Source organism: Papilio machaon, chromosome 2 (assembly GCF_912999745.1).
Source record: "Papilio machaon chromosome 2, ilPapMach1.1, whole genome shotgun sequence".
In the NCBI taxonomy this organism is placed as follows: Eukaryota; Metazoa; Arthropoda; class Insecta; order Lepidoptera; family Papilionidae; genus Papilio; species Papilio machaon.
In genome coordinates, this window is record NC_059987.1 from 5,547,804 (window position 1) to 5,560,794 (window position 12,991).

General features: G+C 33.8%; 2 protein-coding genes and 3 non-coding genes across 6 annotated transcripts; 3 read left to right on the forward strand and 2 right to left on the reverse strand.

Moving 5' to 3' along the window:
* Positions 1-397: 397 nt before the first annotated feature.
* LOC106708990 (phosphatidylinositol glycan anchor biosynthesis class U protein) lies at positions 398-2,790 on the forward strand. The gene is made up of 3 exons (XM_014500624.2): positions 398-1,259; positions 1,395-1,666; positions 2,174-2,790. The coding sequence occupies exons 1-3, from the start codon at positions 496-498 to the stop codon at positions 2,425-2,427; spliced, it is 1,290 nt and encodes a 429-aa protein (XP_014356110.2). The 5' UTR covers positions 398-495; the 3' UTR covers positions 2,428-2,790.
* Positions 2,791-4,430: 1,640 nt separating this feature from the next.
* On the forward strand, positions 4,431-9,528 carry LOC106708980. 2 transcript variants are annotated; one of them, XM_045682338.1, is made up of 12 exons: positions 4,431-4,523; positions 4,941-5,115; positions 5,389-5,676; positions 5,771-6,075; positions 6,259-6,438; positions 6,671-6,961; positions 7,059-7,176; positions 7,328-7,467; positions 7,704-7,993; positions 8,472-8,684; positions 9,013-9,202; positions 9,339-9,528. In XM_045682338.1, exons 1-12 carry the CDS (start codon positions 4,487-4,489, stop codon positions 9,491-9,493), a joined length of 2,382 nt encoding a protein of 793 aa, XP_045538294.1. In that variant the 5' UTR covers positions 4,431-4,486; the 3' UTR covers positions 9,494-9,528. The 2 variants fall into 2 exon arrangements, with proteins under 2 accessions (XP_045538294.1, XP_045538298.1); XM_045682342.1 differs by lacking the exon at positions 6,671-6,961.
* A 367-nt stretch (positions 9,529-9,895) lies between these two features.
* Trnat-agu lies at positions 9,896-9,969 on the reverse strand. The gene has a single exon. It is a non-coding gene; the product is annotated as a tRNA-Thr (tRNA).
* A 1,458-nt stretch (positions 9,970-11,427) lies between these two features.
* Positions 11,428-11,500, reverse strand: Trnar-ccu. The gene has a single exon. It is a non-coding gene; the product is annotated as a tRNA-Arg (tRNA).
* A 502-nt stretch (positions 11,501-12,002) lies between these two features.
* On the forward strand, positions 12,003-12,074 carry Trnaw-cca. The gene has a single exon. It is a non-coding gene; the product is annotated as a tRNA-Trp (tRNA).
* Positions 12,075-12,991: the final 917 nt, after the last annotated feature.

Consider the following 12,991-nt stretch of genomic DNA (forward strand, 5'->3'; position numbering starts at 1 on the left):
CATGCTCAGTCTGTGCAAAACTCAACAATCTTATATTATATCATTAGCGATTCCATTGTAATACGCTTTTCAAGGTAATCTTTACAAATTCACAAAAGAACATGAAAACAAAGTAAGCAATCACATAAAGCACTTTAAAAGATCAACATTTGAAAAGAAATCGATTAGAATTATTTTTATATTTTTCAATTATAGTTTGCGGTGGTGAATTTTACTTTGCATTCACAGAATGTTTGTCAACTAAATTAAACTATTAAGTAACCATTTTATTTAATGATTTGCTCCCTATTAAAAAAAAAATGAAATTTTTAAAGGAATCGATTTTAGATTTATCAAAAAATCGAATAAGTTGTGAATAGAATCTGTGTTGTAGAAGTTAGTGGATTTGACAGTTGGTTGGTGTTGATTGTGATTGGAAAGGATAATTTTGAATTTTAATATGTTTAAGTGATAGTGGTTTATGTGAAACCTTTTAAAAAGCATTTATTAGTAAAAATGGGCTTAATGCTAAAATATGTGATTGCCGGCTTGGCAAGATACTGGCTTATTCACATGGATTATTGGCAGATAATAGCTAATAGGGTTGAAATTGCTACACCTTTAAACTCCTGGAAGAGGTTAATTGAGGGTGTTTATCTTTATGATAATAATATAAATCCATATGAAGGCGATTCGTTCCACGAATCTCCATTGATGCTGATTTTCTTTCATTTTTTCATGAAGAAGTTTCCCTACATTTTGCCTCTTCTGTTTACAATTTTTGACTTGATCACAGCTCACCTTTTATACAAGACTTCAAAATCATTTGCAACATTGTTCAAAAATGCACAGGACAAAATAAAAGATGAAGTTAATGAAGATTCAAAAACAATGCTTTTGAGTAATTCACATTTAGATGAAGCTCCTGATTATGTTTTGTCAGTTTATCTTTTTAACCCTTACTCTGTTCTAAACTGTGCTGGAATGACGACAACGGTTATTCAGAATTTGTTAATAGCGGCATCACTATGGGGTGCTACAAGTGGGCATAGAATCTTGGCTTGTGCTTTCATAGCCCTTGCCACTCATCAAGCATTGTACCCCGTTCTGCTGATAGTTCCTATAGCCATACTATTAGCAGATATCAACAAAGGATGTAATAAATGCTCATACATACGAACCTTATTAGTCTTTGTACTATGTTGGGGCTTTTTAATCTACATTTCTGCATTCATAATGGATGGATCCTATAAATATGTCTATAATACCTATGGATTCATGTAAGATTTATTTTATTTTTAGTACACTGAATTTAGAAAGAATAAAAACACAATATAAAGTAAACAAAAAGCCTACAATGTGGTACTTTTAACACCTAATATTTTATATCATTAACAAATTATGTTCCTTTTCAGATTGTCAGTGCCAGATTTAAAGCCTAACATTGGCTTGTTTTGGTATTTCTTCACTGAGATGTTTGAACACTTCAGACTCTTGTTTGTTTGTGCATTCCAAATAAATGCACTGGCTCTGTACATTGTACCACTAACTCTCAGGTTTAAGAGAGAACCGGTACTACTGGCAACTGTGTTGATAGCATTGTCTGCTATATTCAGGTCATACCCTTGTGTAGGTGATGTTGGATTTTACTTGGCTTTGTTGCCAATGTGGAAACATCTGTTTACATGTATGTATATCTTGTTTCATTATTTTAGTAAAATAATCAATAGTTTAAAATATAACAGATATTGAAAAAAAAAAAAATGGAACCCATCTGCAAGCACTTCCTTTCGATGAGAATATTTTTCATCAAAATCGGACCACCAGGGGCGGAGTTTCGCGGTAACACACATAAAAAAAAAACAGTCGAATTGATAACCTCCTTCTTTTTGAAGTCGGCTAAAAAGGAGGGAAAGCCTATGTCATGCAATAGACATTCTTCTCAAATTTGGATTTGCAAATTACATCCAATAACACTCTCGGAAATAAAAAGGTTTGCTGTTGACAGACACATCATGGAGGACAACATTTTGTTATGAAAGTTTAATAATTATTTTATCTACGTATATTTCGATTTCATTTGTTTCTAAGCAGAGAATTATGCTGAAAGTCCATTGTATACATTTAATTAAGCTTTTGATCGAACACATTATATAATGTTTTGATTTATTTTTATCCATTTTATCCATTTCAGTTATGCAACAGAAGTTTATAGTCGCCTGTGCTTTCATTATAACGTCAGCGCTGGGACCCACCGTCTGGCATCTGTGGATTTACTCCGGTTCGGCAAATGCAAACTTTTTCTTTGGAGTTACACTGTCATTTGCAACTGCACAAATTTTTCTTATAACTGATCTATTATTTGCTTATATTAAACGAGAATTTACATTAAAGAATGGGACATCTAGACAGATTGATGGGAAACCTGCAAAATTAGTCCTACGATAAAGAATCGTTTATTTTCATTTATTACAGAACAAAGAAGTTTTTATTTTGATAATTATTAACTAAATAAAGCATTTATATGGATATAATAATATAGGACAAGTACCTAGAAATGGGGTCATTGTTAAGCCTGCTACTTACCTTATGTTTTAACTGTAATGTTTGACTGTGAGTAGGCAAAACTTTAAACTGTGTTTAGTTGGAAGTTTAACTGAAAGTTCAAATTTTTCCCTCACAACTGAAGGTGTAGCGGGCTTTATGTGAGTTAGAATGTGCTCGGATAAATTCATTGTGTTCTGTCATATTGTGTATTTTTTCACTGTGTATTTTATTAAAAATTATAGAACTAATAGCTTAGTGTGAATAAAATTAATATTCGAATGACATGATGATGGGTCCTATGTGTAAGGGCCAAAGTAACAAATTGGTGATTTTTAATTTTTTTCCTAAAAGCTACCTCTTGGTTTAGTTAACAACATGCACTAAACAAAATACACATTTACAGGTGTAAATCTTATTTTTTGCTGAAGTAAAAAGACCTATGTGAACTATTTTCCTATAATTTGCACATTGGCCCTTATACATAGGAGCCATAGATTTATAAAAAGTATAACAAGCATATTTAGGCACAAAATAAAATAACTTAAGTAAATGATGATTATGGAAGAATAAAGTCAGAATTTCCAAAGAGTTATGACACAATCACAATTGAGTCATGTATGGTGATTGGCAATTAAAGTCGAACCAGGATAAGCAAAAACTGGAGAAACATCTGAAAGCGAGGGACATTGTCCGGCCCCGACGGACCATCTTCATAAATCAGAACTCGGGTTAAACAGAAACCTTTATAAGCGATAAAAATATCGCGGTCCCTTGGACTTTCACTTATCCAGGTACGACTGTATTTTATTGATACAACAAAAGAGTATTTTTATTTCATGGAGACTGCATATATATTTTTTTCAATAAAAATGTCTTTATAAAGTTGTTCAGAAAAAATTGTCTGTAAATAAAGTAAGTAAAGATAATTACTAGTAACATTCTGTAAAGAATAATATAAATAAAATTAATTTAGAATGCTAGATTACCAATATCACAAATATAAATTTGCTAAATGTACCTCTTTATTTCGTTTTCCTATTAAAAATATGTATGAATTTTTTTTTTGTCTTTTAGTTAAAATGAAGAATTATTGCTTTGTGTTTAATGTAAATAATTATACGATTTATTTTTGGTAAATCTTTTCATAAACTTTAATGAAACTCGGATTAGACTTTCATTAAAATAATTAGGATAGAGTTCCAAATTGTTACATGTTTTAGAAGATAATTTAATTTATAGTTCTAAATAATGATTCACACAATGACTATAGGAATTCTAATTTAACTTGTATGTTCACAATACTTTCATTATTTACATAATATGTGTATATTCTCAATCTTAATCGCTATCACAAGACTTATTCAAAAGAATTAAAACTGTATCTAATAACAATAACTAACCAGTGTTAAACTTATTAAGTCGTGTCTAGTGTTGTGAATTTAAATTTAATTTAACAATAAATATGATTAATTTTCTAAATGACTTGTTGTCTTTATTTCCTATGTTTTAAGCGATTTCCATACAAAGTACTTCAGTAAAAGATACAAGGTGTGTGATTCCATTTTTGTAATTTAATCAAACGAATTCAACATTTTTTACTTATCTGTCATTGTTATCTATCCATCTTTATGAGATTATAAATTTCTATACGTAAGTTTACATTTCTACACCACTGTTTTTAACTATTTTTTGATAATTTTTCCCCGTCCTAAACTTACCTAATCCTAACTTCATGTTTAAATATTCAGCTCAAAGATTCTAATATTTTCATCTGTCAGCAGTTGTCCTGTTACTTTTAGTACCTATATCAACTTATAGTATTTACAATATATTCAAAATGAGTCAGTTGTTAATCTTTATCTTATCTAACTATCATTATGTAGGCTATCAGGCACTCCCACACTCACAACACAAGCCGCGTTGTTTTACACCAGTTGTCTAACTTAGATTAATTACAAAAATGAAGACACTAATATTTATTGTTTTAATAGTGTATTGTGAGTATTTAACACTAAATAGATCATTTTTATTTAAGTTCTAATGTGCAGGCATTTTTTTTGATTTACTATTTTCAACTGTCGTCGTTTTTTCAAAGACAACGAAAAGGACGGCAATTAGTTTGAACAACTTTTTACTGGCACTATGCCATTATTATGATTATTTATTTTCACTTTAGAATAGCAACGCCCGGAAGAATCAGCTAGTATTCAATAAAAAAATAAACGCCTACCCGCATATTACAGCAATTTTATCTATAAGTGTTTTGAGCCAACAAGTATTCAAAGGATTTTAATTGACCATACAGTAGAGCGTGTTAATAAGATTTTTTTTCCCTGATAGCACTTATTTAGGCTATTGGAAAATACTAAGACATTGATAATGAAATATAACATTGTAAACTTTGTTGTATGAAGCGTCCGAAGCCGAAGTGTTATCGAGTATACCAGGACACTTGGTGCAATGCTACCGCAGTGGCGGCCCCCTGTTGAACTCTCCGCGCCGTCTCGATGTGTTCCTGTCGCTTGTGAGGAAATTAGAACATTCCGCAAAACTTGATATGAGATTGTTCAGCACTTCGTTGCTAAGAAGGTGGGTGGATTTAAATATTCATTTGTCAAGTTAGTGCTTCCCTTATCAACTATAACTAGGTTTATAAGAATAAGCATTTTGAAGGATTCTCTATCAAGTGATGCGGTGTTATAGTCATTGTGCCTGATGTCACAACACAAGTTGAAACTGTAAATTAGCATTAAAAGGTTTCTACTGGTACTGATGTATAATTCAGAACGACTAAGTGAGAATTAATTCTAACTTGATAAATGATTTAAGATTTATAACATAACAATATCTTCAAAATTATAGGTTTCGATTAGATGGCATAGAGCAAGCTAGTAATCCGATTGAAACGGAGTTTTTACTGCCATACCGAGCGTCTGCCTTCCAATTCCACAAATACAAGCTGCTAATGGATCTATTCCTGCCGAGTCAGAACCTTCTAGAGACTGACGAGAGTCTTACATTAGTGGAAAAATGTTTGCTACACAAGTTGTTGAGTTCTACGGTGCAGCCTTGGCAGAGAGGAGACGAGAACCTCATGTGCCCACTGTCTGCGGAACAGATGGAAAATATGTCGACGAACAGCTCTGGCAGGTCAGTATCATTAATATCTTAACGGTAGACATAGAAGCGTTTTTTACTTATTAAATAACACGACATAATAAAGATCACACTCTTTGTATTTTAGAATTCACAGCCGTTGCCCGATAGAGGACGGAGTAATTCAAACGGACTGGGGGCCAGTGGCTGTGGGTACAATCATAGCCGCTATCGCTGCGTCTTTGGAGTCACAACGAGTATCACTGACTGATATATTTAGCGCTAACATTTATAAATCGGAAGTATCACAGCCGATGATCGATCGAGCTTTGGCGGACTGGGAAAAGCAAATTGAAAAACCCTATGAAAATAATAATAATGCAAATTTCGAAATGATAACACCAGCAACAGATCAACTTAATATCAGCAACATATTGGTAGCAACTATTGTCGGTATGGATTTTGTTTTATTTGTTTTTGTAACACGTTAACCCGTATTATACTTAACTATAAAATTACTGCAAATTTGTATTGCAATGGAACTACCAATAGATATGCATGACGATAGAAACGGCCGTTTCTTACATGTTGTGTTGCGATAATTACGAATAAATAGAATTGGTTTATTATTTGTAGGAGATTTAGCTGAAGTGGTGGTGAACCAGGGTCCTCGTGTGGGTGCGTCCGCACAGCTCATGACAGTGGGCAGCAACAACCGGTGGAACGACACGCTCCTACCGCGCGACTTCTACCTCCTACCGCAGAATCGCAACGACTGGCAGTTTACTGACGCTGAAATTTTAGCAGGAGTCGACGGTACTTCGAAAATATATTTTTAATTATTCCTTCTTCAGTACAGCACTTGTACTACGATCATACTAACATACAATATGGGACAAAAGAAGTAAAAATCAAGTACACTTCTATAGGATGATTTCACACATTTACCTAAAGAAGAAATCCGCTGCCCGAAGGGCTTTATGGCTCGATTAACATCGTTTATCATGTAGTGTATCTTAACATCTAATATATCTTTTTTATGGTTCAGGGTTAATTCTAGCTAGTTACATGCCTTCATGGATAGAACTGCGACGTTCATTGAGGTTATCCCAAGTATTGGATAGTTACTACTCGAACGAGGGTGTGTCTTTTGAGCCGGCAGTGCGCGCTTGCAATCGACTCGCATTGTACAATAGCGTGTTGAATAGCACGCTCCTGATATCAGAGACCCTGAGGTTCGCGCAGGTCTTGTCTCTCACGCAGAATACTGTGTACATACCATTGGAAGAAATGCAAAGGATGAGCGAAGCTGCCGTGACTGCATTTATAGAATATGTTCGTAAGTGTATTGTATACTTTAATATCCAGGCAAAAGATGACTCTTTTTCCTAGTCTTTCAAGATCTTGTAAAATTGTACTAAGCTTATTGTTCTCAGCGTCAGTTTTAAGAAAATATCAACGCAACTGCGTGTCGATTGACAGCGTGCCCGTGGTGGACCTTATAGTGGCCACAGACAGCTCCTGGCGAAGATATGATGTCGAACAATTCCTATCGTGAGTGTTTCTTGCTGGTTATTAATTTGTGAAGCAATTCCTTATATTTTTTACTTGTGAAAACTGATATAGAAGACAATTTGAATAATGGTAGTCGATGGGTCTGCAGTAGTATTCCTGAGAATGTTTTAAGCAAAGTTTATTTGTGCAGTTGGGTGGGTGGTGCGCTGGAGTTGGACGCGGAGCGGAGCACGCTGGGCGTGGTGCACGGCAACACGGGCCGCTGGGTGGCGCCGCCTGCCCACAACATCACCGATCTCTTCACACACATTGCCAACTATACTGACCCCTGTGAGTCAGTCCTTTTTAACAACCCTTTCAATATGGGCATCAAATGACAAGGTTTAACTAATAAAAAAATCAAGATATATTATACAATGATCAAACCAACGGTGGCTGTTGCTACAAAAAGGTGATGGTATTATTTCAAAACTAACATTGAATAGGAAACTTAGTAAGAGAACGAAATCAATTTCAACGTGCGTTTTCATGTTTGTACTTCAACAGTTTATGTTTTTTTTTCTCAGGGCCCAGTCGTCTAAATCTACCAAACGTGTTAACAACTGTGAATCAACATTTGCGCAATAAAACTCTGCAAGATATAAACGCCAGAGCAAGCGCTGGCCGTAGTACTGTGATTCTGATAATGAGTCCCACCGATCAGCCCTCCGGTAATGAAATAGAAACTTCTAGAACTATAATGCATTCCATCAGATCTTCCTTTTTCGATGCGTATTTCGCCTACGCCGCCCAAGACTTGACCAATTTTCAGAACATCAACAATGAATATTTGGATTATTCGGAAATATTTATTACGGTATGTTTGTATTACAATAATAATCTAGTCATTGCCCGCGACTCCGTCCGCGCATAATGTAACAAAACGTACTAAGTGTATTACGGGGATAAAAATTTTCCTATGTGTTATTCAACACTATGTTCTATGTTTGTGTCAAATTTCAATAAGATGTATTAAAAAGTTGCGGAGTTATAGCGTAAATATGTAAAAAGAAAAAAAACGTACCCACGGGAACCCTAACCATTTACTGGATTTAATGTAGCCTAGGTTTTCTTCCAGATCATATTCTACATGTATGCCAAATATCATTGAGATCCGTTAAGCCGTTCCGGAGATAATTTCAAACAAACATCTATCCATCTATCCGTCCATCCATCTACACATTAGAATTTACATATAAGTAAAATAAATTTTGTGAAAGCTGTGTCAAATGAATATTTGTAGCTTTTTGGACAAAAAAGTATGAGTTAAAATTGTAAAATATTGTTTTGTTTAGTTACCCTCGACGTGCGTACAAGAGGTTGCTACGGCCATTGATACATTTATGATTAAAAACGATATCCCGAAGAGAATAGTTGGTGCTGCATGTCCGAGTAATGGCACCACTTTTTATCAAATTGAGTATGAAGACTCGGTGTTGTCGAAAAAGAAGCGAGGATATCGGATTCATCCGTTTTACTTGAGACAACAACCACTTATTCGAGTGCAGGTAACAGCGCCATCTATGATCGTCAAAAAATTATAATGCACCGAAATTAAAAAAAATATTCTGCTTCGGCAAATAAATATTTTGTACTTCGATAAGAAAATGTTAAATCCTCTTATTCAGTGTAAATTATAAATTTAATAATTTTGTTTTACTTTTGACAAAACTTTTCAAAACTGAATTGCACTTACTCTAATAATAATATAACTCATAGCTTACATTTACAGCAAATACATGTGAGTTGCTGAACAAAGGAGGAAGTTTTTGCAGCGAATTATTGTTTTATCCATAACATTTAAGTTTTATTTTTTAAATTATCTATGTTTTTTAGTTTCGCAACTCAAACTATGGCACGATACTGGTGTGCATGTTCCGAGGCGCGGAGGCGACACAAAGCTGTCAGTTGATTGGTGAACGTAATGTGCACATGTTTAACCTCACCGCGCCCTGCCCTTCACCGGACTTCTGCCCGCCTGCACATTTCGTTGTAACTGCTACAGCCACGTTAAATGCCTGTGCGCGTAAGTTAATTGAAAATGTGTTTGATAATTATAATCAAGCGATGAGATTCTTTTGCATGGACGAAATTGTACTATTTTCAAGTCAAATGTCAAGTTTAAATGAACAATAAAAATAATAATCTTTTATATGTTTCAGATGCGGACTGCCGTACCCCAAACCAAGTAGATTACTACATCCAACACTCAGGTCTCCGCTGCCTACCTCTACTGGGGTCCGGCGCGGCGCCGGCGAATCATTGGAAGGTTCATTTAGGACTTTCTCTTGTGATTTCAATATTGTATTTGAATTAATAAACGCAACTAAAACCTTTTTTGTTTCAAGTAGAATATACTTTGCGAAATAAAATATAACAGTATTTATAAAGGCCTAATATTAAACAGACATGCTAACGGGATATAAATTAAAAAATGTATTACATAAGAACTCCTGCTATAATCTCAAAATTAAATTCTAATAAAAAAAAATTGCAACATTGAATATGCTTTGTCGTAACTAAATTACTATAGTATCAGTAAAACGAGCAGTCATGATTATAAATTATAAACGAGCGCAGTGTAGTTTGCTTCGTTGAATTATAAAGAACCCTGCAAATTATTGGACACGTTAAATTCTTATGCAAGAATTGTTTAAAAATAAATTATTTGTGCAAACTGACAAAAAAAATGCAAAAAAGTTTATCGATGAATCGACCTAGGCCCCGGGGGGATTCGAACCCCCGATCTCCTGTTTACTAGACAGGCGCTTTAACCAACTAAGCCACGGCGCCGTTGACGACAATGGTGAAATTAAGAATTAAAATAATATAGCACATTAAAACTATATTAAAGCATGTACTATTTTCCAACCGCAAGGTAAGTACGAAGAGACGCCTTTTGTAGAGTCGCGTGTTCTATTTACATTCCATTATGACTTTCTCGAATACTATACATTATTAATACAAGCTTAATTCATAACATCTATTATTTTTTTCCGTTAACTGTATTTATAACTTAGAATTAAGGAAAACAAAACATCAACCTAATAATATTAATATCGGAAAGTTATTTTTAGAGAATGAGAAACCCCTTGTAACTGTTTTGAAAAGCTAAGTAAGGATCGATATTTTGTAAGTGAATACCGACACCTTTGTTATCAATTTTTGATCAGTTTCTTTTGTACGTTAACACACTTTAAAGATTTTGAATATATAAGATAGAAAATTACTTTATTGCTCGATTTTTTAATTATTTTTCAGATGGCCGTATCCCAAACCAAGTGGATTACTATGTCGAACATTCAGGTCTCTGCTGTCTGCCTTAACTTAAATCGGGCTCCGCGCCGGCGCCACATTCTGAAGTCCCATTAACTTTCTCTTGCGATCCCAATCAGTATTAAATTTTAATGAATGTAAAATAAATTAAAATGTACATTGCGAAGAGATTAAAATAACAGTATTAACAGGTCCGTAAAATTTAAGTTACTTTTTTGGTATTGGGGAACCTTAATAAAGACATCCTTGGGTGGAACAGGGTTATGTGGGGTTGTATCCACTAAAAGCCCAGATAACCAGCTTGCTTATAAAGAATGACATACCAATTTAATATTGATAGAAGAAAAAATTAAAAAGGCATTTAAAAAAGTAAACCAGTATTCATGAGTAGGTCAAAGATTTTACGATTTTATTTTCTTATATTTATACTTTATACATATGACAATGTTATCGAAATGCTGTATCGATTGTCGGTCCAAAACAAAGTTGCGATAAACAAATTTTTTAAGACTATCTCGATCATTAAATGAAATAAATTCCAGCTTAATACTTTCACGCGTTCCTGATAAAAGGGGTGTCGACAGACAGACGGACAGACAACAAAGTGATCCTATACGAGTTCCATTTTGACCTTGCGAGATACGTAACCCTAAAAATAATAAAACACTCAACCGGTTGCACGTGAGAAAAGTATTAATATGGAATGTTCATGTATGTATATATAATGTATTTTGTTATAAATTTCTGATGATAAATTAATATCTACGTAAAATGTTTTATGACTATCTTGATTCTTGTCACAAGTATTGTTTGTTTTAAATAATTATTCAATTGTAGGATTTCATTATTCATTTGCTTTAGTTAGTTTACGAAGGTTTTATTCCTTTTATTCTCTGAAATTTTTTGCATTTCAGTTTAAAAGGATTTGAATAAAAGCGAAATGAACCATTCACGTCAAAAAAAGATACAATGGTGTACCCCTGGTGGGACTCGAACCCACAATCCCCGGCTTAGGAGGCCGATGCCTTATCCATTAGGCCACAGGGGCTGTGACATCTTTTTTGTTTTTACTGTTGTTGTTTTTGATAACATAATTCTAAAATAAAATTAAAATTTGTACATATCGACCATTCAATACGAATATAAATATAAAGTGAATATTTGTAGATATCTTTCGACGTTCCTAACAAATTCATTGATAACATACATTGTAATATTTTTATTAATTTACAAAATTCATTTTCATTTGGTACTGTTCACAAAAGTTATCTCAACAATTTGTATTTTTTTTGAGGTAAAGGTAAAAATAATTATTCAATATGCCATCTATCTTAAAAATTGTTGGACTTACTACAACTTAGTTTTTCTTTTTACCCATAGAGGGCGCTGAAATGTTTTTAAAAAAGTGCAGCAACAGTGAACTTCTCTTTAAATATTCATTTAAAAAAAAAAAACAAATTTATAGCTTAGTTTTCTTTTACATTTTTTAAAACCTGTTTTACAATTTTGTGATTTAAATTCATAACTAAAATTTTAACTACACTTTCAACGACTCCGTGGCGCAACGGTAGCGCGTCTGACTCCAGATCAGAAGGTTGCGTGTTCAAATCACGTCGGGGTCAAAGCAATTTTCTTTTTTTCTCCTTTCTGCTCATTCCCTATTAGGGAATAACCCTTTGATATTTTGATCATACCTAATAAATGCTTCTCGTTACTCTTCACTTTTTTGAGTCATGTAACATATTAATTAATTTTCTTGTCATTTTGAAAAGTTATATATCGCATATAAAATCCACAATTTCATTCTTAGCAATTTCTATTGCAATCCAAGCTGGATTGCAATAGAAATTGACATTAGAAATGTATATGATAGGTATTGATTTTTCTCGCCCCTCTACATATTGATTGAAACCCAGGGAGGGTTCCCCATCCCGTGCCATCACGTCATATTAGTTAGCTACATTCTGTAAACTATAAAGTGAGAATTAGAAGAGGTGTAGCATTTAAAAATTTGATCTTTGAATCCACGTAACTATAACTTTGCATACCTACCATACCTACTCTTCACTCACTTTTCAATTTAATGCTATGTCAACAAACCCAATTTTTCATTGCTGACCGAGAACTAAATTAGCTAAAGTAAAAATATTATTTTTTAATTTAGTCTTACTGCCTTAGCAATAAGGTTCATTTAATGACAGCTGAAAGTAATAACGTTTTGGTTTTAAGTATCAAGACGAGACGGTCAGGTGACCGGGTACGTGTGCACCGCTGGCGCCTTTTCATATGAATCGCATTCTTGCACGCACACATGTGTAAATTATGCATGTGTTTCTTTTACTGTAGATACAACCAGTTCTGTGCACGTACAAGAACACGCCTTCGTTCTTTGTATGTGTGGGTATACGCTTGTAGTGTGCAACTTGGAGGTCATATTATGGCGACTGGAGTTCGTAGTAAAAAACATTTTTTTTCATTAGTATCGTCCAAATGTGTAAACTTGGTTAACACCTATTAGGGTTTTCAGAACCTAACGTCA